The 25,189-nt window shown below is 43.7% G+C and overlaps 2 protein-coding genes across 8 annotated transcripts in view; one reads left to right on the top strand and one right to left on the bottom strand.

Annotated features, from left to right (window-relative positions):
• Positions 1-12,507, bottom strand: part of ATL3 (atlastin GTPase 3) — a 50,566-nt gene extending 38,059 nt beyond the window's left edge. Inside the window, exons 1-2 of the mRNA XM_082626535.1 lie at positions 12,191-12,507; positions 136-350 (exon numbers count right to left, since the gene is read on the bottom strand). Of these exons, the coding sequence (XP_082482661.1) occupies positions 136-350; positions 12,191-12,236 (261 nt within the window). The 5' untranslated portion in view covers positions 12,237-12,507. The remainder of the gene's footprint in view (positions 1-135; positions 351-12,190) is intronic.
• Positions 12,508-19,868: 7,361 nt separating this feature from the next.
• The window catches only part of RTN3 (reticulon 3), a 62,063-nt gene continuing 56,742 nt past the window's right edge, over positions 19,869-25,189 (top strand). The window contains exon 1 of one of the 7 annotated variants that reach the window (XM_082627053.1): positions 19,869-20,313. In XM_082627053.1, coding sequence (XP_082483179.1) covers positions 20,166-20,313 — 148 coding nt within the window. In that variant the 5' untranslated portion in view covers positions 19,869-20,165. The remainder of the gene's footprint in view (positions 20,314-25,189) is intronic. The other 6 variants (XM_082627048.1, XM_082627049.1, XM_082627050.1 and 3 more) reach the window with 6 other exon arrangements.

The following is a 25,189-nucleotide window of genomic DNA, read 5'->3' as shown; positions in this document are numbered from 1 at the left end:
GAGAAATAAGAAATTTCCATTAAGTCTAAAATTTCGAGTAACTTTAAACATCAAGGATAATTCATGAGCTTAGTTTTGCTCTTTTGGACGTAACAGTCTCGCTTTCTAATTTGAAATGAAATAATTCTACTTTACCTGGAAATATAAGTATCGTAGCATGAAGTCCAGAAAGAAGGACTTGCCCTTTCGGAAGGCACCAGCCACTGACACCACCACCACGTCAAGGTCTCGGATGTGTTCCTGTAAGAGGATGCTGGCCAAGGCTTTCTCTTCTAGCTCAAAGGCATGTTGGTCTTTCTGAACCAAAACAACCTGCACTGGACAAGGCTTTCCACTCTCCATAGCATCACCTATGTTGTTGTAGAGAAAAAAAATGAGTTTCAAATATTTTTTAAATATGTATTTTTTAACATGGGAAGAGTAAAAACTTCTTAAACATGGCACAAAGCACCAACCATAAAAGAAAAAAATGACAAATTAGACCTCATTAAAATTAAGAATTTTTGTTCATTAAAAGACATCCTTAAGGGAGTAAAAATGCAAGTCACAGGCTAGGAGGAAATATTCCTAACACCTAAATCCAAAGGACTCATATCCAGAATCATTATAGAAAAACAAAAGAAAAAGACAACCATTTCACCTTTAAAAATAGCAATGGGTAAAAGATTATGAACGAGCATTTCATTAAAAAAGGATATCCAGGACTTCCCTGGTGGCACAGTGGTTAAGAATCCACCTGCCAATGCAGGGGACACGGGTTCAATCCCTGGTCCGGGAAGATCCCACATGCCGTGGAGCAACTAAGCCCGTGTGCCACAACGACTGAGACTGCGCTCTAGAGACCACGAGCCACAACTACTGAGCCCACGTGCCACAACTACTGAAGCCCGTGCGCCTAGAGCCCGCGACAAGAGAAGCCACCGCAATGAGAAGCCCGCACACAGCAACAAAGAGTAGCCCCTACTCACCACAACTAGAGAAAGCCCACGTGCAGCAACGAAGACCCAATGCAGCCAAAAATAAATAAATAAATTACTTTAAAAATAAAACCATAATGAGATACCACTGCCCACCCATCAGAGTGGCTAAAATTTCAAAGACTGACAATATCAACTGTGGGAGAGACTGTGGTACAACTGTAATTCTCATACATTCTGATAGGAATAGAAAAAACCGTTAGGTAGTATCCACTAAAACTAAACATAACTATGATAAAGCAATTCCACTCCTAGGTATACACCTAAAGAGAAATGTATGTGTATATCCACCAAAAGACATATATACAAGAATGTTCACATCAGCTTTACTCAAAATGGTCCAAAATTAGAAATAACCCAAACGTCCACCAATAGTAGAAAGGGTGACTGCCACCGCTAAGTCGTATTTTTTTTTTTGGCCGTAACACGTGGCTAGTGGGATCTCAGCTCCCTGACCAGGGAAACCCTAACCCTAACCCGTGGCCCCTGCAGGGGAAGTGCAGTCTTAACCACTGGACCACCGGGGAAGACCCTAAGCCTTTTAAATACATCATTTTACTTAATCCTCAGAACAACCCTACGAGGTAAATAATACTGCTCCATTTTAAAAATAAAGAAACTAAGGCTTACAAAAGTTAAGCATCTTCCCCAACAGGTTCTGGAGAAAAGCTTGAAAAGATCTTTAGGTGGCTATGTTTTGCAGATCACTCTTAATAACCTAGTCAAGGTTTTAGAGACAATTAATTCTTTAGTTCAAAATTAAGCACTAACCAGTAGTTTCTCTTCTAGAGTTGAAAGCACAAAGATATTAATTCTTTGAAATTCAGAGCCACTTAGCTATGTGGATTTATGGAAGGTTTACAAAAAAACAGCAGTGGAGGGCTTCCCTGGTGGCGCAGTGGTTGAGAGTCCGCCTGCCGATGCAGGGGACATGGGTTCGTGCCCCGGTCCGGGAAAATCCCACATGCCGCAGAGCGGCTGGGCCCGTGAGCCATGGTCGCTGAGCCTGCGCGTTCAGACCCTGTGCTCCGCAACGGGAGAGGCCACGACAGTGAGAGGCCCGCGTACCGCAAAAAAAAAAAAAAAAACAGCAGTGGGGCCTATGAAATGAGGCAAAGCACTATTTCCCTTCCCTAAGTGTATGTACTAAAGGAGATGTTTTTAGGTAGTTAAAATGACACTTGTTTTAATAATTATGTATTTTAATGACTATTAAACATTAGGAAACAAAACCATGTTTTAATGGATTATTGCTTAGAAGGAGGCTAAGTTTTAAAAACTAATCAATATAAAGTAAATTGAAGGACAAATATTAGGTTGAGCATAGAACAGGTAGGCAGATTTGGCCAAAATCATACACATGGTCCCAGAAACACTTTCATCTGAGAAGCACTGAAGGCTGAATGATCACAGCAGGCAAAGTCGACAAAACAGCTTTGACTGCCAGACTCTAATCTTTAAGTATGGGAATTGCTGCCCACTTTTTAGTTTTTTTATTTTTTGGCTGCATTGGGTCTTCGTTGCTGACCATAGGCTTTCTCCAGTTGTGGCGAGCAGGGGTTACTCTTCATTGCACTGCGCAGGCTTCTCATTGCGGTGGCTTCTCTTGTTGCAGAGCACAGGCTCTAGGCAAGCGGGCTTCAGTAGTTGCAGCACACAGCCTCAGTAGTTGCGGCATGCAGGCCCTACAGTGTGTGGGCTTCAGTAGTTATGGCACGTGGGCTCAGCAGTTGTGGCGCATGGGCTTAGTTGCTCCACGGTATGTGGGAGCTCTCTGGACCAGGGATCGAACCTGTGTCCCCTGCATTGGCAGGCGGATTCTTAACCACTGCGCCACCAAGGGAGTCCTGCTGCTCGCTTTTTATACTTACTGTATCAGACAGCAACAAAAGGGTTCTCGTCACTTTTTAATTTTTTGCAAACTGTTGGAAAACAATTTATAAACATTGATTCAATGTCCTTCTAGCATTATAATACATATACACTAGTACTTTTCTTTCCCATTATTTCCTATTATAAAAAGGAAACATTTCTGTAAATAATCTCTTAGAGTTCTTATTGCCATAACAGCAGGTGAATCCAGGACCTGAAGACCTTCAGACTTTTATATAAAAGAAGAAATGAGAACAATTTATTCACACCTTATGGATAAGCCACAAGGTTAAGTACTGTGCAGTACTCAAAGCAATACCAAACAAAGTCCCTGAGATGGCTGGTTGCTCCCCCAATATTCATTTTCTCCTCCTGCTATGGCAATAGATTTTTAGCTGGGCATATAAATGCTCAGAAGAAACACATTTCCAACCCAACCTTGTATGCAGGGTATCACTGTGTGACTAAGTTCTAACTGGAAATGATATAGCAACTTCCATATCATGCATCTTCCCCCTTCCTGCTGGCTATATGTGAAAGTGGGAGTGATCACCCTGGACCAGGCATGTGAGGGCAACACCCTAGGAATATTGGAGCAACAAGAGAGGTAGGGCTGAGGACTTGGTGTAGCAGAACTGCCATGCTGGCTCACTTTCATATGAAAGAAAAATGTCTACCCCGTTTAAATCACTTATTTGGAGGCTCTATGAGATACAACCAAACCTAGTAACCAATACAATAGTCCCCCAGGACTTCACAATTAAGTTCATGGTACTGGCTCTTTCAATTTTATCTATTTCACTATTAAAGTTTACTGAGCAGTGTGAATGAACTGACACAAAGCAGGCACACAATACACAACTGTAAAAAGGATGGATGATATGTACTGTAATATAGTTGAAAGCTACCACCCTAAGGATGCAGGTGATATTGTCAGGGCAACAAGTATGGAAGATAAAGTTACCTGGGCTACAAACAAGATAGAATAATCACATGACAAAAATGTATGCAGCTGTAGACAACGAATTGCACTTCAAGAGAAGATGAAGACCACTAAGAAGGACAGTTTAAAAAAAAAGTGATACTGGGCTTCCCTGGTGGCGCAGTGGTTGAGAGTCCGCCTGCCGATGCAGGGGGCGCGGGTTCGTGCCCTGGTCCGGGAAGATCCCAAACGCCGCGGAGTAACTAAGCCCGTGCACCACAACTAGTGAGCCTGTGAGCCATAACTACTGGAGCCCGCAGGCCTAGAGCCCGTGCTCCGCAACAAGAGAAGCCACCGCAGTGAGAAGCCCACGCACCTCAACGAAGAGTAGTTCCCACTCGCAGCAACTAGAGAAAAGCCTGCGTGCAGCAACGAAGACCCAACGCAGCCAAAGATAAATAAATAAAATTTAAAAAAAAAAGTGATAAAGCCTTCCCTCATCTCTTCCTCTTTCTGCCTATAGCAAAGTGAAAAAGAAGAGAACCAGGCTATATTTAGTTGAGGGAGCTGGGGTGATCCTGCATTTCTCTCCGACAGTATACTGGGCACACCGGATTTTAAAAGATCTTGTTCCTTTGGTTTGGATCCACTTAAGGGAAAAATCATTTTAAACTGTACACATCACTAATAATTTAATTTAAACAAATAGAGCTGCTCACTTTTCACCATACTATCTTTATCTCTCACTTCCTAAGACAAGAGAACTATATTATTGATCGTCCAAGTAAAAATCTTATTTCCACTCACTCTTTTCTAGATATCATGTAAATTTCCTTTGCTGATTTATCCTCGCATCTCAGACAACCTGCCTCCCAATCTCATAGATCCCTTAATCAAAACCTCAGGGCCCTCTCCTTTAGCCATGCCACCTTCCAACCTTTACTGCCTGTTAGGTTGATCATGCAAGTTAACATCCCCAAGTGTTGCTTTAAGGATGTTACCTCATCCTTCAGGGATGAATGCCTTCATTACAGTACATAAACATATCATGACAGCAACTACATAAAAAAAAAACTATCAAGGACTTCCCTGGTGGCACAGTGGTTAAGAATCTGCCTGCCAATGCAGGGGACAGGGGTTCGTGCCCCGGTCCGGGAAGATCCCACATGCCGTGGAGCGGCTGGGCCCGTGAGCCATGGCCGCTGAGCCTGCGCGTCCGGAGCCTGTGCTCCGCAACGGGAGAGGCCACAACAGTAAGAGACCCGCATACCGCAAAATAAATAAATAAATAAAATTTTTAAAAAAAGTGTCCATCCTGTAAGTCAAAGCCTTTCACCATTCGCCCTACTGCCTTCGTTCCTCTAATTCTTTATTCTCCTCATCCTCCCAGGTAAATTTATACTCATTGGTCTTCCCCCAGGAGAAAGTTAGGATTCACGTCCTGTCCTGTCTTGATTCCAAATTTTCAAATATACAGCCTATTCAACCATTTGTTCTCATGGCCTGAAATGTTTCTTCCACTTGACTCCAGCAAATACTTGCTCATCCTTCAACAATCACCTTCACCCTCCCTCTGTCCTGATCGCCCACCCCATCCTCTCAGAGTCCATCACTTTGCACAGTACACTAAAAGCAATCAAGAGAGACGGCAGGGTTTAAATCCTTACTTTCTCACCTCTAGAATGTAAGCTCCATGAGGGCAGAAATTTTTGTCTTTTTGTTCAATGCTATATCCCCCAAGAACCAGAACAGTGCCCACAGAGAGCAGACATCCAATAAACAGTTGGGGAATAAACGAAAAACTCCACCATTTAGTCACAATGTGACTGTGGATAAATTTCTAACCATTTGTAGCTCCATTTCTTTATAAATCTAATACCCATCTCAAAGCACAGTATCTGACACATATTAGGGACTCCATAAAAAGAACCCACTTTCCTATTTCCACTAAAACCTTTACTATTATTCCACTCATTACAACATAATAATATTGTAATGAGCTCCTGGGAGCCCCTGGGGAGTAGGGAAACTACCACATTCAGCCCCAGGATCTACCATAGAATAATAGCTTCCTAGTATTGTAAACACTAAACCCTATAGTACATGTAAAGAACCTCAATAAAAGTCAGTTTCTTCCCTTCCTCCTCCCAGTCTCCTTTCTTTGTCAGCCTCCCGGAAAGTGTGTCTTCAACCACTTATCTACTCATTCCCTTCTTATCACCTTGCAATCTGACTTTCCTCTCAGTCTCTCTGTTGAAACCATTCTCTAGCTCATCAATGACCTCTCCTGCCAAATCCAATAGGCATTTCTTGATTCTCATTCAACTCTACACCTGTGATATAACACACTGGCCAACCACTTCTAAAACTTCTTAAAACCTTTGGACTCCACAACAGTGCCCATTCCTAGTTCTCTTCCAGCCTCTTTATCATCCCCGTTCACCGGTTCTCCTTTTCAGCCTCCTGTGATACCCACCAATGCCCTGCTTTAGCCTTCTGCAGTTCTCAACCTCTCCCTGAATAAGCTCTTTATTCTTATAATTTCACTACACCCTCTATTTTGGTGATGCAACTTCATTAATTTCTAACCTGCACTTAGGTCCAAATGTGCAACTGCTTAAGGGACAGATTCACCTGGATATTCCACCATCAGCTCACTCTCGGAGGAGTATTATGTAGAAATATATGGGTACAAGAGTCAGGAGACAAGTTCCTGTTCCAGTTCTACCACTAACAACCTGTGTGATTCTGGGCATGTCTAGTCTTCAGTCTCAACAGTAAAATGAGTCAAGATTTAACCTCTAGCAACCCTTTCAGTTCTAACATTTTATAAGTCTACATTTAGTATCATCAAAATGAATCCTCTCTCGGGCTTCCCTGGCGGCGCAGTGGTTGAGAGTCCGCCTGCCGATGCAGGGGACACGGGTTCGTGTCTGGGTCTGGGAAGATCCCACAGGCCGCGGAGCAGCTGGGCCCGTGAGCCATGGCCGCGGAGCCTGCGCGTCCGGAGCCTGTGCTCCGCAACGGGAGAGACCACAACAGTGAGAGGCCCACATACCGCAAAAAAAAAAAAAGAAAAAAGAGGATAAAATGAATCCTCTCAGCTGCTCCACTTCTCTCAAATCTCCACCTTTCAGTCTTCACATCTTCCCTGACTCCACCTTCCTATATGAAACATACCACCAGACCCTATCATTTCTTCCTTCTATGACTTAAGCTCCTGGTTTGGCAAAGACTGTTGTGACAGTGAAGGAGTATCTACAGGAGAAAGGCCTTCCCTAACAATCAGGAAAGACCAGATTTCTGGGCCCAGTTTCGTACTAACCGTAACAGCATGAGTAAATCACTTTACTTCTCTGTGTCTCGGTTTCGTCTACAAAATCAGGCAGTTACATAAAGCCATTCTATAACTCTAAAATTCAATCTCTCTTGAACAACTGAAAATTTCCTGAATATCTAAATTGGCCACACTTGCTGGGTAACGTATTCATGCGTTGGCTTAATTTAAAATTGTATAGTCCTGGCTAAAGAACAGATCAAAATTTACGATGATAAAAACATTAAAGCAACTTGCTCAGCAAGGACCCCACCAAAGACTTGGGGGTTTGTTTTAGGAGTTTTTTAAGGGGGAGAGATACTCCATTTGCAGTGAAATTACTCCCACTTCTCAGTAATCTTATACTCTGGAGATCTAACCTCCAGGGACAGTACTAGAAAAACCTTTAAGTGGCAACCTTATATGTCTCCTCCCTTTAGCAAAGCAATCATTTCCCAAGGTCTAGATATGCATTCTGAGATGATAACAGTAATGCTCACTTACATGAACAGTTAATGTTCGATATGAAGAGCTAATGCTCTATTATGTTCATTTATATGAGTAACAGATGTGACATTTTATACACATACAAAGATATGGCCTGACCACAGTCACATCTATCATCTCTCTTTTTTTTTTTTTTTTTGGCCACACCACGCAGTTTCTGGGATCCTAGTTCCCCGACCATCTGTATACATTTAAGTGAACTTAAAACCTAAGTTTAGGGAAAACCTAAGTTTAGTGAACTTAAAACCTAAGTTTAAAAAAAAAAAAAGTGGGCTTCCCTGGTGGCGCAGTGGTTGAGAGTCCGCCTGCCGATGCAGGGGACATGGGTTCGTGCCCCGGTCCGGGAAGATCCCACATGCCGTGGAGCGGCTGGGCCCGTGAGCCATGGCCGCTGAGCCTGCGCGTCCGGAGCCTGTGCTCCGCAACGGGAGAGGCCACAACAGTGAGAGGCCTGTGTACCGCAAAAAAAAAAAAAAAAAAGTGAGTGGTAGAACTATATCACACTGCCAATTCTGATTAGTGCTGTAAATAGCTCATAGTAATACCGCATCAGCCATCATTTCAAAGTATGTAGAAATGTTGAAAATATTTGGATAATTAAAAAGGACTCCAATAGTTGATGTGGAAGCTACAACATTTTTTCTAATTACTTTTAAAGTACTGACGTATCCTTTACTTTGGACACAACACACCTTAATCCAGAGTAACCAATAGGTTTAAGTATGCCTATTCAAACAATCGCTGTATGATTGGATTCAATGGAGAAGCTATGCACTAAAACAAAAACAGACAACCCAAATAGAATGGCTGAAAGACTAACAAGTGAAATTAATTATTATAGGGACAAATTTGTAGAGATCTGAGCAAATTACAGCGCTGATTCTTCCTAGAATTATTTCTGAATTTTCAAAGGACTGAAAGAAAAAAAAAAAAAAAAAGTAGCTGCACAGGCTAAATAAAAGTAGATGAGACTACTGAATTATAATTGGCCTTTCTGCTCCTACGGAAAACGTAAATTTTAAGAAATAAGTTCTATCAGAAAAAGCATTATGGGGAAAAAAGTTTAAATGTCCCTCAAATACTTGAGAAGACCATTGGAACAGTGATACATTCAATGAAACTAGTTATTTGGAAGCAATTACAATTGCTATTTCAGATAATTCAGACAGAATTTAGTAGATCAAGGCAACAGTGTAGACCAGGGTTTCTCAACCTCAGCACCACTGGTATTTTGGGCTGGATAACTCTTTGTTGTGGGGAGTCACCCCATTCACTGCAAGATATTTAGCAGCATCTCTGGCCTCTACCCACTGGATACCAGTAGTGCTTCCTCCTGATTGTGAGACCCAGCAATGTCTCCAGACATTGCTAAGTGTCCCAACCAGGCAAAATCGCCCTGGCTTAAGAACCACTGGGGTAGAGCCAGCCTCAGTACTCATCCTTACTGTCCAGAGAGTTTTGAAAAGCAAATCTTAACTACGGTTATAGAAACATTTCACTGAGTAGCGTGCATGACTCAGGGTAAAGTTATGACCTGAGTTTTCCACTCTCCTTTTGAAATACCACATTTTCTAAAGGGCAAAAGCAACACACCCGAAAACAGAAGCATACCATTTTCATGCCTTGTTCTTACTGGCAGTCTTTAAAGTTCCTAATTCACAGAAAAGGCCAAAGAAAACACATCATCATATGTATGGCTAAGTACACTAAAGCCCTCAGCCAACTCTACAACTGCTGGGTGTGGCTCTTTTTTGGTGATGGTGAGGGAGTGCTTTTATACACTGTTAGGTCTCAAGGCAGTAAGCATGCCGGTAGATACACGTATGTTGTTTCAGTGAAAATTCTATTTAAATGCAACTTAACGGAATAGGGGAAATTTGTACCTTAGCACAGAATGCTGAACAAAACCACATTTTCTTTGTCAATTAAGAATTCTGTAGTGCTTAATGGATTTATGAAGATCAACTATGACTAAACAGTATTAAAGATTCAGAAATGCAGAGACTGGGCTGCATCTAAAAATGATGCCAGGCTATACTACAGGCATCTAATTTAATACAGGCATTTAACAGAATAGATGCCAGGCTTTTCTATTAAAAAGATAAATAGATTTTTAATAGAATGAATTCAATATTCATCTTATTTGACTTTACCCTAAAAATAAGACCACCACCAAAATCAATCTGGTTACCTGAAGGTTTTAATTACCTGTATTCCAGTTGAATAAGACTTTAACTGGCAATATTTGATGTGGAGTCCTTATCATTTCAAGACAAAAAGAGTTAATCTACTTCTTTGCTTATTCACCTACTATACCACTAAAACCTATTTTCTGATTTGTAATATATTGATACTTTATCTGTGAAATATATGTAACACATTCTAACAATCAAAACATATTCTAACAATCAAAACACATACCAATAAAAGGCATTCTTTAGATATGTGCATGGAAGAGTTTCAACTCAATACAAAAATACTGATATTACAAATTATACTTCCTATAAAGTAATAAATCAATTCAAATTAATCAACCACCTACAGAGAAATTTGTATATATTAGCAAAGAAATTAAATTACTTGGGTTTGGGGGTTGTTTTTTTTTTAAACTGTTGCCTAGCCCCTCAATATATTAAATCAGAATCTGTGAGTGGGCCCCAAGCATTGGCAGGTCTTTAAAACCCCAAGTTATTCTAATGCGCAGCAGCAGGGCTGAGAACCACAGCTCTACAGCAATTAAAAGACTTTTTTCGTTTAACTAAAAGCTTTCTACTCACTTTTCCCCCCTTGATATTTTTTAGAGAATATGCTCCTAGAATCTCAAAGATAAGTCAGGAAAATGTTTTAAAATTCATACTAACTTTAAACTGTAGTTGTGTTAAACAATTTCTCAGTATAAGACACAAAAACATAGAAAGTTTAACAGGCATGCCGAGTCACTGCAGGTAAATTTTAAACCTCAAACAAGTTCACACAACCTAGGATTCCCTAAGGTACTTGAAAGAAATCTTAGAATACGTGACCAAACTGTAATGACTACCACTGGGGAATTGGGAAAGTAGAGATGACTTTATATTTCTTGCTTCTTACAATTCTCTATTATTTCATTTTAAATAATTAGTGTGAGTATACCTTTTATTTTATGACTTAGGAATCATAAAAATGAAAAATGCATGTGCTATGCCATAGAAAACCAATTATAAAAAACCTAATCCAAACAAGTCCTATTTAGTGAAAACTAAGACAATTATGCTAGTACACATCATCACATTTATCCTTACTTTTTACTACTTTTCTTAATTTTATGATTACTCCAATAAGACAGTTAACAACACCTAATAAAACAACCTGCTCTACTAATGTAATGCTTCATTAGGTAGAGGTCTTTTTCAATCAAGCGTTTTCTTTACAGGTGTTAAAGCAGCAACAGAGATTTCTATACTATGAGCTGGTTTCTGTGGGGATTGAAAAAAACACAGTAATTTGAAATTCAGTACACTGCAATGCTGAATACTTGTCGCGGTTTAAAACTACGTAGGTTTTGCTTCTCCAAAAGCCAGCCAAAATGCGAAACCACGTTTTTGGTCCGTTAGTTCTTTTCTCTCCTTCCCAAAACATTCCATCCAACTTCGTATTCAAATCTGAGGACTAGGATTTATTAAAAGAGTCTTCAAACAATGTTCTTTTCTTCTTTTTTTTTTGCCTTTAGATTTCGCAAGTGAAAACTTCTGGCCATTTCAACAGCACACACAGCAAACAAGAATAAAGCCAGGTAGAATGACAGATGAAATTAAAATCCATGAATTTATGGTGACTATTTGTTTTTTCTTTAATACTTTCCCTATGCTTTGTGTATTCAAGAAAGCAAAAGAACAATGTACTGTACCAAACGTACTAAAAGAACTTCCTAAAAATCAATTTAGGCCACATTCTTTTATCTTTAGGCCACATTCTTTTATCTCCTTTAGGGAGATAAGTGCGGGTTGAAAATCGACTTCCCTAATACCTCCTGTAACTCAAGGTCTTTAGGATAAAAATAAAGCTTCCAACTCAAAGACGCTTCGCAGCCCTCCGGAGCTTTTTAAAAGGCTGAAAAATAAAGCATCTACCTTCCCCAGTCCCTGGGCCCGTTAATACGGCCAGAGCCACTCGGCCCGAGGTTTCCCGGCCCGCGAGCGAGCGAAGCGCCTAGGCAGGGAGAGGGCAGCAGCCCGGAGCGCCCAGCTCAGCCTCTAAACGCCGCCCCAGGACCACCGACCCTCGGGGGCCGCTCCAGGTGGGGAGGGAAAGGGCCAGATGGGCGGCGGCAGCCCCGAGGGGCACTAACGGCCTCCTCCGGGCCCACGGCCCGACCCCCGAAGTCGGCCGCTCCCAGCCGGTAGCGGAGGAAGGTGCCGCCCGCGTCCGACTGGCCCGGCCCCGCGAGCAGTCCCCGGACCCGAATTCGTCGGCCAAGGGACCCCAGCGAGAGGCGCGCGGTCCCAACCCCGGGACGAGGAAGGGCGGCGGCGCGGGCGTCCGGTCTCCTCGAAACTATAGCAGGGAGGGCGGCGGGGTTGGCCACGGAGCGGGCTCGGGGTAAATAGCGCGCCTCACCTGCTCCTCCCGATGCAGCCGCTACCACTCGCTGAGGGGACAACATGGAGCCTCCGCCTCCAGCAAAAGGAGCAGGAGCTCAGAGAGGGGCGGGCTGGGGCGGGAACGAACCAGGCCCTGGCGGCGGGAAACGGGCGTGGCCTGGGCTCTACAAAAAACTAGGGAGAAGGAGAGGCGCGCGAAACCACGAGACGGCGCGTAGACAGCGGGCTGGCGAGGATCAACCGACAGCCCGAGGTGCAGCGAGCGCCGAGCCGGCTGGAGCGGGAAAGCGCACGCGGCCGAATTCTGCCACCGCCCGAGGCGTGTGCGCGTGCGCCGGAGTCCGACACCCGCAGCCGACTACCTGGGGCTGCGCCCTGGGGGCAACCGTCCGTTGGGAATTGTAGTCCCACGCTCTCTGGGTACCCTCCAACGGTTCCCATTCTGCGCATTCATCCGGGCGGGGAGGAAGCGGAAGAGAGGGGTGTGAATTGCCGCGGCTCTTCGACGACTGAACTACAACTCCCAGCAGGCTGTGCAGGGAGCGGTGGGCCGACCAGTCATCCCCGCCCTGCCCTCACTTAGCCTTGAGGCCAGGCCCCCAGCGGAGGCGTTGGTGGAACTGGCCTCTCAGATCCTTACCGGCGGTGTTTGAGATGGTTTTGGTGTTTAACGCTGGCCGGGGCCATAGGTCGACGGCACTCTGCCCTAAGGACCGAAGGGAGGCCTCAACCCTGGGTGACGTGAGCATCGCTGTTTTTTTAAATGATTTTGACTTCACAAGGAGAGGAGGTCGTGACTTCATTATCACCATCAGCAACTTCGCCCCATATTCCCGTCCCTGTCCAAGCCTGATGGCGCACCATAGCCACTCTAATAGCTAACGTAAGAACTTCTAGGCAAAGTCCTTCCACTGGCTTTGTCCAGTCTAAGCCATGGCCATATTTTGTAAATCAACGGCTTAGAGAAGCTTGTTTTGGAGCTGCTTTGGCAATCACACTCTTACTTAAACTGTATGGTAGATCAATACAAAACAGGGTTCTCCAAAAATGCTTTTATTCACGCTTCACGTGTGATTGAGAAAATGTCAGTTGTCACAGTTGAAGGATATTGTTATTTTGGATTCGTTGGGGTAGGGGCAGTTGTCCTGGGGCTAAATAGCTAGTGGAGCTTATGAGAGGCTAAAGCCTCTATCTCCCTCCCCACGACTGCTACCACCTCTTGGCATCACCATTGCCTCATTCACTCGACAAATTATTCCACTTGCTTTCTTCTGCCTCTACATTAACTATTATAACCTACCCAGAACCTCCTTCCAGCTATATCTCTAGGCCCTGCCACGCCCTTGAGCTGTTTTTCACTCCCCAAGTGATTAGGCCGGAAGTGAAAAGGTAAAGATAATTCTACCTAATCTTACCTGAAGAGGTCCTGTTTTGATTTCTTTTCCCCTGCACCTTCTGATTCTCTGCAAACTCTCAAGATTATCTGAATACCCTCGTCCAGGCTTCATATTTGAGTCTAGGTTAGATCTAAATTAACTCTGGCCAGCAAGAAACTAGATGAGAACCTCAAGACAAGTGGTTCCTGGGGTTTCTCATTGGGTGTGCAGAAAGCAGGACCTACAGGATGTGACACAAATCCAGGGCATTATGAGACATGCTCAGAAGAGAAAGGAGCGAGAGGCTAATGACTTGTCACAGTTGCAACATGCAGTGTAAGAATTTAAAATTGAGGGCCATCATCAAAAAATCTAGAAACAATAAATGCTAGAGAGGGTGTGGAGAAAAGGGAACACTCTTGCACTGCTGGTGGGAATGTGAATTGGTACAGCCACTATGGAGAACAGTATGGAGGTTCCTTAAAAAACTACAAATAGAACTACCATATGACCCAGCAATCCCACTACTGGGCATATACCCTGAGAAAAACATAATTCAAAAAGAGTCATGTACCAAAATGTTCATTGCAGCTCTATTTACAATAGGCAGGACATGGAAACAACGTAAGTGTCCGTCATCGGATGAATGGATAAAGAAGATGTGGCACATATATACAATGGAATATTACTCAGCCATAAAAAGAAATGAAATTGAGCTATTTGTAATGAGGTGGATAGACCTAGAGTCTGTCATACAGAGTGAAGTAAGTCAGAAAGAGAAAGACGAATACCATATGCTAACACATATATATGGAATTTAAGAAAAAAAAATGTCATGAAGAACCTAGGGGTAAGACAGGAATAAAGACACAGACCTACTAGAGAATGGACTTGATGATATGGGGAGGGGGATGGGTAAGCTGTGACAAAGCGAGAGAGAGGCATGGACATATATACACTACCAAACGTAAGGTAGATAGATAGTGGGAAGCAGCCGCATAGCACAGGGAGATCAGCTCCGTGCTTTGTAACCACCTAGAGGGGTGGGATAGGGAGGGTGGGAGGGAGGGAGACGCAAGAGGGAAGAGATATGGGAACATATGTATATGTATAACTGATTCACTTTGTTATAAAGCAGAAACTAACACACCATTGTAAAGCAATTATACTCCAATAAAGATGTAAAAAAAAAAAAAAAAGAATTTAAAGTTGAGCATACCTCCCAGCATTCTATATTCCCCTTCCCCATCCTTCTCCATAAGGCTTCTCAACATCTAACTTTGTTTTGTTTTGTGGTACGCGGGCCTCTCACTGTTGTGGCCTCTCCCGTTGTGGGGGCACAGGCTCCGGACGCGCAGGCTCAGCGGCCATGGCTCACGGGCCCAGCCGCTCCGCGGCATGCAGGATCTTCCCGAACCGGGGCACGAACCCATGTCCCCTGCATCGGCAGGCGGACTCTCAACCACTGCGCCACCAGGGAAGCCCTGACTTTAAGTTTTACTTTTATTTTTGTTTGTCTCTTCCCATGAGAATATAAGTTCCAAATGGACAGGAATTTTTGTTTTGGTTCACTGCTATATCTCCAGTGCCCCCAAACAGTGCCAGGCAGATGGTAGAAACTCAAATATTTATTGAATGGAAGAATAAAGAAGGTATACGTTAGGGACTTCCCTGGTGACGCAGTGGTTAAGAATCCACCTGCCAGTGCAGGGGACATGGGTTCAATCCCTGGTCTGGGAAGATCCCACATGCCGCAGAGCAATTAAACCCAGGTGTCACAACTATTGAAGCCCGCGCACCTAGAGCCCGTGCTCCGCAACAAGAGAAGCAACCACAATGTTCTCATTGTGCACCGCAACGAAAAGCAGCCCCTGCTCGCCGCGACTAGATAAAGCCCGCGCACAGCAACGAAGACCCAATGCAGCCAAAAATAAATAAATAAAATAAATGTTTTTTAAAATACATTACATCTTTCTCAATATAACATCAAGGTCAGTGTCAGCACATCAGCTTCCCCATACACTGTAGAAGTTTTGGGCACTTAGAACAACACTACAAATTATAGGTACACTTTAGGATTAGTCACAGCTTACAAAACAACCCCTGTAAACAAGAAAACTGTTTTGTTATTGTTGTTTCCTTCTCAAGTATCCAGGGTCATCAAAACAGTGGAGGTTCAAAATGCTAAAAATTGATGAGACTGATTTGAGCCTGCCTTCAACCATCTCACTCTGAATTGAGTCATGTGGTATGACCAGAGGCTGAGCTTTCCTTGTGGTTTTCCAGAGTAGGTGACATGTAGACATGTTTGAATGGTCAAGGCCACTGGCTTTGTGGTCAGACTGAGCTGGCTCTGAATTCTAGCTCTGATGCTCACTAGCTGGGCAAACTTGGGTGAGTTAGTTAACCTCTTTGAACTCATTTTATCATCATCTGCCAAATGATTTGAATACTCAAGTCACAGAGTTGTAGGTTAAATGAGATGTAAGTGTTTGGCAATTATGAATGATGCATAATTAGTGCTCAAAAATTGGTAATCATTATATTCATTCTGGAAGAGCAAAACAATGTCATAAATATTCGAGATGCTAAATTATGTTACAAAGCACAAAAATAGAAAAATTGTTTTCTGCAATAACATCCACTGTGACTCAGGATCCACAGTTTTCCAAAAATAGGGTGTTTATTGCGTGCCAGGCACAGTGCTAGGTAGTAATGCTGCAACAATGCCTAAGACACATTCTTGTCCTCCAGAGACTCACAGCCTCCTGGGGTAAACAGCCAAGTAAGTAATTACCACTCACTGACTCTGCTGACAGCTCAGCCTCCTCTCCTACCACCTACTCGCAGGATCCACATTTAAGCAACAGTCTGGGCACTCAGAAAAGACAGACTGGACTACTGGCATCCCTGGGTGTCATTTAAATACCTTACTTTGCTCGCCTATAAAATGGTATATAGGACTTCCCTGGTGGCACAGTGGTTAAGAATCCGCCTGCCAATGCAGGGGACACAGGTTCGAGCCCTGGTCCGGGAAGATCCCACATGCCGCGGAGCAACTAAGCCCGTGCACCACAACTACTGAGCCTGCACTCTAGAGCCCATGAGCCACAACTACTGAACCCACGCGCCTAGAGCCTGTGCTCTGCAACAAGAGAAGCCACCGCGGTGAGAAGCCTGCGCACCGCAACCAAGAGTAGCCCCCGCTCTCCACAACTAGAGAAAGCCCGCGCGCAGCAACAAAGACCCAACGCAGCCAAAAATAAAAATTAAAAAAAAAAATAACAAAGAAGAATATAGATTTGCTATATTCACCTGTGCACTTGTCACAAAAAGCTCCTAACAGTAATTACCTATGTGAGTGTAGAGGGGGAGACCAGTGGGTGGAGAGGGGTTGGTGATAGAATAAAACTTTATAGTATATATACTTTTGAATATAAACACATATATGGCATGTGACTATATTAAATTTTTTTTTTTTTTTTTTTCGGTACGTGGGCCTCTCACTGTCGTGGCCTCTCCCGTTGCGGAGCACAGGCTCCGGACGCGCAGGCTCAGCGGCCATGGCTCACGGGCCCAGCCGCTCCGTGGCATGTGGGATCCTCCCGGACCGGGCACGAACCCGTGTCCCCTGCATCGGCAGGCGGACTCCCAACCACTGCGCCACCAGGGAAGCCCTAAATTTTTTAATTAAATAATTTTTTTTCTAAAAGTCAAGAAAAAAAATAAACTAGGTAATAAGATGGCCTAGAAAATGATGTGGGAAATTAGCTTTGTAAACACCTGTCTGTCCCATAAGGATAGGACCAAGAAGGAAGATTTCCCAGCTCAGTTCCTCAGCAGTAAAAATTGCTCAGAACTCCTGAGAAATGGCTGTACTCCAGTGAGCACTTTAACAATCCCACCTGAGCCTTTCCCTGCCTGAAAACTTATGCTGAATCCCCATTAAGATGAACCCTCAATTCTTTAAGGCTCTGTTACTGCTTCTCCACACTCTGGCCCCAACCCATCTTCCCCATTTTATCTCCCTCTTGTCCTAATTCAAGCCCTTGGCTCTAGCCAACCTGGGCTAACCGTACCCAAAACATCTCACACTTCTAGGCCTCCAGCCACCACAGAAGGCTGTGTTGTGTTATGTTGCACTAATGCAGCCTGTGGAGGGGAGGGGCAAGATGGGATCAAATCTAAGCCAAGTTCTGCTAGTCAAGCCCGCATTGACATGCATCATGGGCTGGGCTGGGAGGAAGGGGTGCTTCTGTGTGATTGGTCTGCCCAGAAGGAGGTGTTATTGTATACTTGCACAAAAACAGCCCATGCCTTTGCTTCACACCATTCTCCCTTGCCTTTAATGACCTCCTTACCACTCCAAACTCCTGAGTTAGCTTCTTCATAAAACCTCCCCAAGTCACTATAACTCCATAGTGATTCCCTATATTCTCAAATTCATACAATTCACTTGTCATCTAATCATAGCATTATAATTTTGTGTTGTTTGGGGGTTGTTTTTGGTTGCTATTTAATTTGTATTTTTTTAACTTTATGTATGTTCTAAGCCCCAACTAGCTTGTAAGCTCAGGACAAACATATTTTTGGGATCCCTCCAAAGTTCCCAGGATACCGTCATACACACAGCAAGTGACCAGTAAACATCTGTGGAACAAACCATGCATACAAATAACAGCCCAAGCAAGAGTCAGTCTCAGGGAAATTTACTGGTACAGCAAATGAGAGCAGGAAGGAAAGGCAGCTTCAAGAATTGGATCTAGCACAAAGGCGTCTTATGTAAAAAATCTGAAGGGTTTGAAGAGACCACCAAGACCACATCAATGTCTTGATTTTTATCTTCTTTTCTCTCTTTCTAGATATGGAAACAGGATTCCTTTCCAGCCAGGGTCTGCAGATCCTAGCAATTGCTGTCAGAGTTAGGGACCAGCCTCATTCATTTCCTTATCCAGCACCTAATAATGTAAATTTTTAAAATTTATGCATTTATCAGAATGGGTAGATAACTGGCTTGGTTATCAGATTGGATTGCATTTCTCTTTGTCATCTAAGGGACAGGTTGCTGCAGTGTCATCTGATGCTGTTAAGTGCCAGAGTTAGATATTTGCCACAAAGTTATTCTGGGAAATATTCTCTGTGCCTTTTTTCAGAGTGTTTCAATGGCCAGGAGTTTTTTTCCTGTCTGGGCTTTACCTGACCTTAAAAACTGTCAAGGACAGATGTAGTCCACTGACTGTTCTAGAAGATTTCCTCTGGTCAGATCACTTTTCCTCTCTGTGGCTGCTTGGCTGGCTACCTCCCCCTTCATGAGGTTGCATCTTTACAGGATCTGCTGATCCTGCAATTGCCCTTCTGGTCATCAATTGCTGCTTTAGCAATAACAAAGCCTACAGTCTTCATCTTTATTACTTCCAGTCTACATTTCCGTTTTTAAAAGAATCAGGCACGTTTCAAATCACTTGACCAGACGTAGGGAGAAGGCTTTGAATTTCGCAAGCCGACCAAAGAGAAGCCAAAAATTGAACAAAATCCAGTATAAGCTAGATATCTGGTTTCAAATACAGTTTTCACTAAGGACGTCTTTTAGGCTACGAATAAAATTCAATTACGTGTCTTTTGTGCCATAGTCTCAATTTTTAGTACCTCATTTTACCATCCCCCATAACCACAGCCAGGATGTTATCTCCTGGCTCTTTTTCATTAGCTCAGCTTTTTTTTCATTCAGAATGTGTCTTCTCTATCTGTTAGTCTATTTAGAGGAAAGGACAACCTTGAGACCCAAGGTGGATACCTCTTTTGGAACAGTAATGAGATAAGAACATGAAGCAGGTTCTGCGGCTGCATTGCAATGTGATTGGAATAAGTAATAGTTTTTCACTCTGTACAGCATCTTTCTCCACCTACCAAATGGGAGATCGTGCCATCTCTGCCTCATGGTGATGAGATGTTACGACACATCCAGAAAAATTCATAAAGCACCTTGCAGAGTGGGCCTACACTGTGTTTTTCACCATTGGAGTTAAGAGCGGGAACGCATCAGACAAAAGACATCGGCTCTGGAATCTGTGGGAAAGATATGCTCCACTAATGGAAGCAAAAAGAAACTTCTATCGTTAAAACACATAATCAGCCTACGCTAAAACATCCACAAAAAGAGCCGTGAAGCAACACTAAGCCGCAGGCCCCCCTCCCACTTCGGCCGCAGTGGTGGGCGGGGCTTGATGCTTGGTCACGCCCCTTGCGCCTAGTCCCCGAGGGGCACGGCCCACCCCAGCCACTGGCCCGGGCGCTGGGCGAAGCTGGTTTTGCCCCTCCTTCCCTGCTAGAGCGCGGAGGGACAGTTCTTGCGCCTGCGCCCTGCGTCGCTGGCTGCCTCAACTCGACCGCCTCCCGCCCGCGCCACCAGCCCGAGGGCCCTTTGTGCGCCTGCGCGCTCGCGCTTCCGCCCTCTTGCGGCGCTCGGCTAAGGCAGTCTGTCTGTCGGACTCTGTCCTCCGAGCGAGGAGAGGCGAGGCGACTTTGGAGAACCAGCCGCCCGATTATTTTCTTTTCCCTTCCTCTCTCCCGTCCCACATCGCTATTCACCCCTCTCCCGCCTTTGCTCGCGCAGCCATGGCGGAGCCGTCGGCGGCCACTCAGTCCCCATCCGTCTCCTCGTCATCCTCCGTGGCCGAGTCCTCTGCGCCCGGTGGCGGCGGCGGCGGGAGCCCGGGAGCCTGCCCCGCCCTGGGGGCGAAGAGCTGCGGCTCCTCCTGTGCCGGTGAGGCGCGCCGGGGGACCCCGACCTCGGGAGGGGGGGTACCTTCGGGGTCGGGGACTGCAGATCACTCTCGCGTACTGGAAGGCTTCGGCCCTCGGGAAGGAGCGTCTGGAAAATGGGGTAAGGGGGAGGGGAGCGTCAGGTCTTGCAGGCGGTGAGGAAATAACGGGGTGTGAGGAAAACAGGTTGGGGGAGGGGAGATACTCTGGAGAGTGGGCGTTAACGCCGAGACCGGGCAGGTGGGGAAAGACACGGGTTCGGGGGGAGCCGTCCTCTGAACCGGGGTGATTTAGTGGAGGATTAGAGAGATTGAGCGGATTGGGGCAGGTTGGTGGTAGGAGAAATGACTCCTTACGATTTTGAGGGGATGGTGGTGAAAAGGTTGGGCTGCATTGCAGGTTTTGCAAACAGGTGTTGACATAATCAGCCATTCGTAGTCTTCCAAAAAACATGGTTTTTTTTGGTTGCCCTTGGGAAAGATGAGGAAGTTTAATGGAAACACTGAGGCCGTTTTCTATACTGTTTTCATCTGCTTTTAATTTTTTGTGGCCAGACACCGAATGCCCGATTTTTCTGAGGCTCCGAGGTAGAAGGAGGCGTGATGAGAATAGCTCAGGGAAGATTTGGGAGGGAGCTGCTGATGGTCCAAGATGGATCCGTGGCTGCATCTGCAACACAGCCTGCTCTTCACTGGCGCGGCGTCGGGGTGGGGACACGAGGGTAGCTGCTTATATTCTAGAAGATAATAGGTAGAGTCATGCCAAGCCATCAACATATTTTAATTTCATGCTTTTTGTCGGCTATTATTGATCGAAGTATAACAAAAGGGAGTGTTTCCCGCAGACAGGGGGGAGGGGGAGAAAAGTCAGACAAAGCAGGGGCTGGTTGAACCCCCTTCTCCTCCCATCTCTGTGAAAGACTAGGAGGGAAGCTGCAGGCCGCTTTCAGTTTCCATTGTATAACGCGTCTGCCTGGTGGTGGGAGCTGGCTGGCAAGCTCCCCTCGTGCAGAGATCTGCAGTGCAGATGCCTTCTTGAGGGGGGGGAAAAAAAAGCACCATGAGCAGGTGGTGGTTCTTAAAGGAACTCAGTCTTCCAAGAAGAAGAAGAAAAAAAAAGCTTTTTGTCAAAAGAAGGGCCATAAGCTTGGCAGAGTACAGATAATTTTGCTGTTTATTCAGTTACCTTAAAGGATTTTGAGACGTTTTAAAATGCTTCATCGTCTCCTTTGCCAGAATCTTGGGTTGATTGTTCTAAAGAACAAAATTGATCTTAGCTCTAAGTATATTCTCTACGTGTTTTTCGAACAATGGATTTCCACGTAAGAGCTTTGGTACTCATTTGGATTTTCCAGTGTGGTTATGGCCATTTCAGTCGAAACAGTATCAGAGGAAGCTTCTGCAAGGCCAAGATTACATGTCCACATAAAGGAATGAAGCAGCAAATTTAGAACCCTTGTCCCCTTTAAACTACCACTGTTTCTCCTCCAAATTTCTGTATTCTGGGCAAAGGTCCAGATGAACAGCAGCTTCCTTATATATTTAGCAACTTGGTGTTTTGGCTCTAATCACTTGTCATTGGTTACTCTTTGGTTGTTGGCCCTTTTGTGCATACCTTTTGATTTCTCTTGGTTTTAAATTTTTGATACAGTTGAAAATTAAATTAGATACTCTCTCCACCTTAAAGTCTTACCCATTGCAAATATGTATTAATATTGTGTAAAAATCATTAATACAGTTTTAGTGGGTTCAGTGCAAGATCCTCATTTGTCAGGTCGCTACTGGAAAAGTTTAGCTTAAGACACTGCAGTGTATAGTCATCATTTCATTGCAGAAGCTCTTCCTCCTTACAGAATGCTTTCCGCAACTCTCAGAGGAAATGTCTCAAGCTTTTGCACCATGAAAATAAGATGAAGTCTGTTATTCCAAAATTTGACTCATTTAAAATGGATTCTTAAAAAATTTACCTTGTTTTAAAAATCTGTAAGTGTTGGGTTTCCCTGGTGGTGCAGTGGTTGAGAGTTCGCCTGCCGATGCAGGGGACACGGGTTTGTGCCCCGGTCCGGGAAGATCCCACATGCCGCAGAGCGGCTGGGCCTGTGAGCCATGGCCACTGAGCCTGCGCGTCCGGAGCACAGGCTCTGCAACGAGAGAGGCCACAGCAGTGAGAGGCCCGCGTGCCGCAAAAAAAAAAAATTAAAAAAATAAAAATCTGTGTTGATGTCAACCTTTAGCTTCACTTTCATTCACCAAGCTCCTCTTGGTTTTAGAGACTTTCAAAAAATAAAAAAAGAAGAGGAAGTGGTCACTTGGTGCCTGCAGGAGACAATTGTGTCTTGACTGACCTGTCCAAATTTTAGAAATTTAGTTCCTACCTAAAGGTGATCAGCAATAGCACTCTCTCTTCCAGTGCATCGGGTATTAGTGCAGCTGGCAATGATGTACGCTTGGAGAAGGTCGGGGCCAGGATTGGCTTCCCGGATTTCTGCCTTTGAAGGAAAGTGAGGATTTCAAAGGCAGAAATTTGAGGTTGAGGTAGAAAATACGTAAATAATTAGTGCTCTTTTCAGGATGAGGGTTGCCTTATTAGACATCAAGTATAGATACCTGTCTATTGTCTGATGTTTAAAAGTGCTTTAATAGCTTGTTGTCTGTAGCCTTTGAAATTCTATAACTTGCTAGAGACTATTCTTTATTACTGCTCTGAAAATCATGGTGCCAAAATAAAGCTACATTTCTTGTGTCTGTTTGTGGAAGTTAGCTTAAAGCAAAAACAGCTTGGACAACTAAAAAATATTTTAATGCTTTAATGCTTTAAATACTTCTTTTTCACTCATGAAACTGAGTTGTTCTGTGTACTTTTTAAGGCATCATTTTTACGCTTTGTTCTAACACGTCAATCAATCATGATTATGTAACTTGTATTTTCAGTCTTAACTCTTGAGTAAAAAAGAACTCTGACCACCTGTTCAACACTGACATCTGTATTGTATTCATCTCAGATTAGCAGTGACAGTATAACATGGTGATAAACACACAGACTTGAGCCCCAGAGACACCTAGATTTCAATCCTGTCTCTCTCATTAATTGTATGACCTTGTGCACATCCTAAGCCTCAGGAACGTGACCTAGACAAATTTGCTTTGCTGCCCTTAGATCCTAACTTTGATTGAATAACAATACCTAGTACTTGATACATCGATTTTGCAGGTTTGAAGCACATAGATACAAAAAACAGTTGAATTACAAGTGAGAAATCATTTAATCTTCCTCCCAGTAAAGGATACTCTTATATCTTTTTCTGCTTTCTAAAAGCGAGGCAGTTGTTTCAGCTTCTGACCCCTCATATTAATAAGAGCTGCCAGTCCTTTCACTCACCTGATCTGTTAAAGAAGTTGAGGGGGAGCCAGGATGTTTCATAGATCGCTTGGCATCAGTATGCTTAAATACTTTCTGCAGCATTCTGACCATAAGTATAGTTATGATACATTGTGAAACTCCTATCAGTGGAAGCAAGAGTACAGGAGACAGCAAGAATGGTCATGTCAGCATGGTTCACAAATGCCTATTGACTAAGGTGGTTTTTATTCCCCAGGAATAGAAGATTTCTTTTAATGCTGTTTTCTTTTAGAGTCAATTCACAAATAGTTTAATGACTATGATCAAACAAACCAGTCTATGTATATTTAACACTTACACCTTTCTTAAATTGAAATCTCTTGGGAATTGTTCATGTAGTAGCTGGTAAGAGCATCAGTGTTTTTATTTTTATTATTTTAGTGATGGTCTGAAAACAAAATAAAATATTATTGCTTTTATTGTATTCTGTCGTGAGGAAATTATATACTGGTCCTGATACAGGAGGCACCTGTTTAATCCTGTGCAGGTTACAAGCATTTGTAAACAAAGCTTGGTAGTGAAGGAATTGGTGATGTGCCATTGAAGGGCCAGGGGAAAGTTAAGGTTTCCAGTTTTGTGTGAGCCAAGAGGTTGTTTGTTCTTTAGAAGGGCACTTCTCTTTAGACTAGCCATAAACCTAGAATTTACCACTTTTGTAATTCTGAGCAGAATTAACAAAAGCTCCAAATAAATGGTTAGCTATGCATTATTTGTTGCGTGTACCTAGCTTATAGTTTGTGTTCAACTTTATTGTTAATGATGAATTTATAACTGCCTCCTAAACTGTACAGACTTGTGAAAAATATGTACATTTCATAGTAAAACTTTTAAAATAAAAATTACCAAGTCGATATTATGTTCATATCATTTAAGTCATTCAGGAGTTGTGCAGGAGACTGACAGCTTTTATTCTGTTTATTCATAACAGGTATTCTAGAATTAATTTGGATCATCGGGTATGTTATAGGTGTTTTGAAAAAGTACGTATGCTACATAAGTTTAGCTGTAATCAGTATTGCTTGTGATTACATCGTTGAAGTCTTTTACTGCATATCTGACTAGTAACATCTGTTATTAGAGTATGACATGTTACTCTGTAATACTGCAATTTCAGAGAGAATCCGTTTATTTCTTTTTTCTTTTGATGGGGTGGGGAGAAGGCTGCACTGCATGGCTTGTGGGATCTTAGTTCCCCGACAAGGGACTGAACCTGGGCCACGGCAGTGAAAGCGCCGAGTCCTAACCACTGGACGGCCAGGGAATTCCCAGAGAGAATTCCTTTAAATACTGTATAGGATTTGCATTTCTGTTTTACGTTTTGGGGGTGGTGGTAATTGTTACCAGTTAGCCTCCTCTTGTGATGGTCTCTTTAAATTTCAAAGAAATATTCGTATCTGTTTTTTCCAATCTACTGGTTGAGTTTTGCCTGTAAGCACATCATCATACCTAGTGGGGAGGCGGGTGGGGGGGTGGCAGAA

Source organism: Mesoplodon mirus, assembly GCF_964341445.2.
Source record: "Mesoplodon mirus genome assembly, chromosome: 7".
Taxonomy (NCBI): Eukaryota; Metazoa; Chordata; class Mammalia; order Artiodactyla; family Ziphiidae; genus Mesoplodon; species Mesoplodon mirus.
Note: the sequence above shows the minus strand (reverse complement) of the source record. Positions and strands in the feature narration are given on the sequence as shown.